Source organism: Eurypyga helias, unplaced genomic scaffold (genome assembly GCF_000690775.1).
Source record: "Eurypyga helias isolate BGI_N326 unplaced genomic scaffold, ASM69077v1 scaffold3763, whole genome shotgun sequence".
NCBI lineage: Eukaryota > Metazoa > Chordata > Aves > Eurypygiformes > Eurypygidae > Eurypyga > Eurypyga helias.
Window position 1 is genome coordinate 30,715 of NW_010239077.1, and position 2,984 is coordinate 33,698.

Here is a 2,984-nt window from a genome sequence, read left to right on the forward strand (position 1 = left end):
CTGGATGGAAAGTATCCTGATGTGATTGGCATAGACTCTTGATAAGTTTGAACCATTGGCTACTAAAAAGCAAGTCATTGTGTGCTTTTCTAGCAAAAAGGAAAGTAGGCATTTGTCTTCTTATAGTGAGTTTATGGGTTTTTTCTGAGTCCCCCACAATTTCACCTATATCCTTAGGCCTTGAATCAGAAAAGGAATTAAAGTTTTTACTATAAATACACTATCACTAGGATTCACAAAATTGCTCTTCAAACAGTCTATCCAAACACCCCCTGCCAAAAGCTGATGTCTAGATGAAACTGAAATGTATATCTCTGACTTTTCAAAATATATTTCCAGCTCTTAAGACCTGAATTTTAGGTTGTAAATTCTTGCTCTCTCCACTTGCATACTATTAAACATCTCTTAGGTTGATTTTGGGGAGTAAAAAGAGACAGTGCAATAAAATAAAATTTCTGCATTACAGGCTTTATAAACCCATCCCTTATTAGTCCACTGAAATTCAGCAGCAGGATCTGTAACTCTCTTCAGACCAGCCTAGCTGACAATACAGAGCATGTCAGCATGAAGGACAGGACATGCAGATCAAAGCTCACTTCTGTCCATTTTTCTGCTCCTCTGTGTTCTCATGCATTAGATTACAGGAAAACTTGACAAAACAAACTAACTCCTAGTCCCTTCCTCTCTTCCCCTTTAAGATCTCCCCTCCTCCCAAAATGCAACAGGAGAAAAACAGTCTTTCTACACCTGGACCCTTTGTTCATTATTCTGTGATTCATCGAAAATTAACATCCGGTTACTGGAGCTTCCTCTCTCTTTGCCAAGGTGCTACAGAACAACTTTGTGCCAATCAGACACCTACGTGCTATTTCTACATGCCTCACACCTCCTCGACCTAGGCAGAGTTTAACCCATTGAACTGCAGCCAGCAGCAATCATGAAGCTGGAAAATTATGGTGAGCAGATAGTTTCTAATAGGTTTAGTAAAAAATGTTGCCACATACACAAATAATTCCGAAGTCCAGGCTGATGCCTTCCCATCAGTTCCCTACCAAAGTTCCAACTTCAAAACTTTCTAGTCAGACATGCCATATTTCAACACAATGACATTCCACAGCCTCACGTCTGTCTTATTTAGTTCAGAGATATTCTCCATTCTTCCAAGAGCATTCCTGTTTGTGCATGTCCCTCTTCTTCCATCTATAAAGACAGGCATACATCAATGCTCCAGGTTTACAATACTTCAGTATATGAGTCATCATCTTCAGGAAGCTGGGAAATGACGTTATGCTCATCATCCATACAAGATCAGAGAAAATATTGCATGGCCATGCATAATGTAAGTACGTGCTGAAGTCTTGTCGATTAGGATGCTATAACGAGGATCAAATTGCTCTCACGTTTAACACAAAGACATGCCAAATGCTTTACCAAATTGGCTATACTGAATATTTCCTATTACACAACTCCCTGTTTCAGTCCCACCGAAACCATTGAAACTTCAGCTCCTTCAGCTCCTGAGATTCCTGGCCATACAATTGCCTTCCTGCCTCTTTCCTCCCTTCCTATATGTCTTTGTTTTCCTCACAATGCAGAGTTCAGTGGATTTCCTGTACCTCCTCACAGGCCATTACCCTTAAAGCAACATTGCTTGGCTGCAGTAAGGATCTATCTCAAAACTGAAGAAAGCAGTAGGAGGAACAATTGCACCCAGACAAGCTTGTCTCAAAAAAAAAAAAAAAGGGTCTTGGGGCTTACATATGTTCAGCTCACCAGGAAAAGGTGGAAGGAACCATGTAGACGGTTACCTCCAAGCTCGTATACCCTGAGCTAGTTACTAATCTCCTGTACCTCTTCCTCACCCTCCCTGATCTGCTGCACCATTCTTCTGCTTCTCCTTCACTCCTTGTGTCAGCAGGCTGCAGCTCACCCCTTCCATCTTCACCCTCCCTCCCCCCCAGACACTCTCCCAAGCAGCTCCTCTAACCCACTCACCCCTGAAACTTCTCTATTATCCCCTGCAAGTCCCAGGCTCCTGCTTCTCTTCTACTTTCTCGTTTATTCTCTTCTCATTTTTTCCCTACTTGCCAGAAGACCAGGTCCTCAGCCCCTTCTGACCCTCCCTTACTGCCTGTGAGTCTCCGAAGATTTCGGAAGCGTGAAGCTTGGGACAAAGGGCAGTGTCAGGGCAGCAGCGCCTGCACTAGGACGTCGCTTTCCTGATAGGCATGTGTGCATATTTTGCACATAGTCATACATTTTAAGGCAGGGAGTTTTTCTCTGTGACACAGGGATCTGCACCAGGCACCGCACAGCAACAGCATCACCAATGAAACTGCTTCCATTCCTAGGTAGGTGAAATCTCCTTCCCTGGGGAGTGAGTGGCAGGTGGGAAGGGAGTGGGATCTGGCAAGGAGACCTATGGGGACAGCGATGCAGGGGCTGGAGAGAAATTAGTAGGTTGGAGATGGTGGAAAGTCGCTGGGTACGTGGGACTGAAAGTTCCCATATCTTCGATCAGTGCTGTTACCGGATTCGGTAATTGCATGGTTAAGATCACCCCAAAACCATATCCCACAAATGCCAGTCTTTACCTCACTGTGTGTTTCATTCTGGAAAAAACAGAAACATTGTGGGTTTCTGTGGTTTTCTTGGGGTTTTTTTCTCTCTCTCTGTCTGCTTGAGAGATTTTTAGATTTCACATGTTACGAACAGTAAAATGACAACAGAATCCCACAGGTTTCTGTTTTAATCTCTGGAAGATAGTCTTCACTCTGAAAAAAACAGGGAAAGGATTAAACTTGGTGATACATAAATTGATTTGGATTATATAATTGATTAAAAATTGTGGGTGATTTTTAATCTTTTAAATTTTTAATGAAATTTTAATTTGTCCAAGAAAACTACACCTCAGTGATATTTCCAGAAGCAATGAAACGTGTAACTGTCACACTAGGCTAGCAAATATCCAGAATGGTTAGGAC

At 42.5% G+C, this 2,984-nt stretch overlaps 1 protein-coding gene across 2 annotated transcripts in view; it reads left to right on the top strand.

The window, feature by feature from the left end:
- The first annotated feature begins 2,329 nt into the window (after positions 1-2,329).
- ELTD1 (EGF, latrophilin and seven transmembrane domain containing 1) overlaps positions 2,330-2,984 on the top strand; it is a 74,827-nt gene continuing 74,172 nt past the window's right edge. For both annotated transcript variants that reach the window (XM_010148016.1, XM_010148017.1), the window contains exon 1: positions 2,330-2,351. In XM_010148016.1, the coding sequence (XP_010146318.1) occupies positions 2,330-2,351 (22 nt within the window). The remainder of the gene's footprint in view (positions 2,352-2,984) is intronic.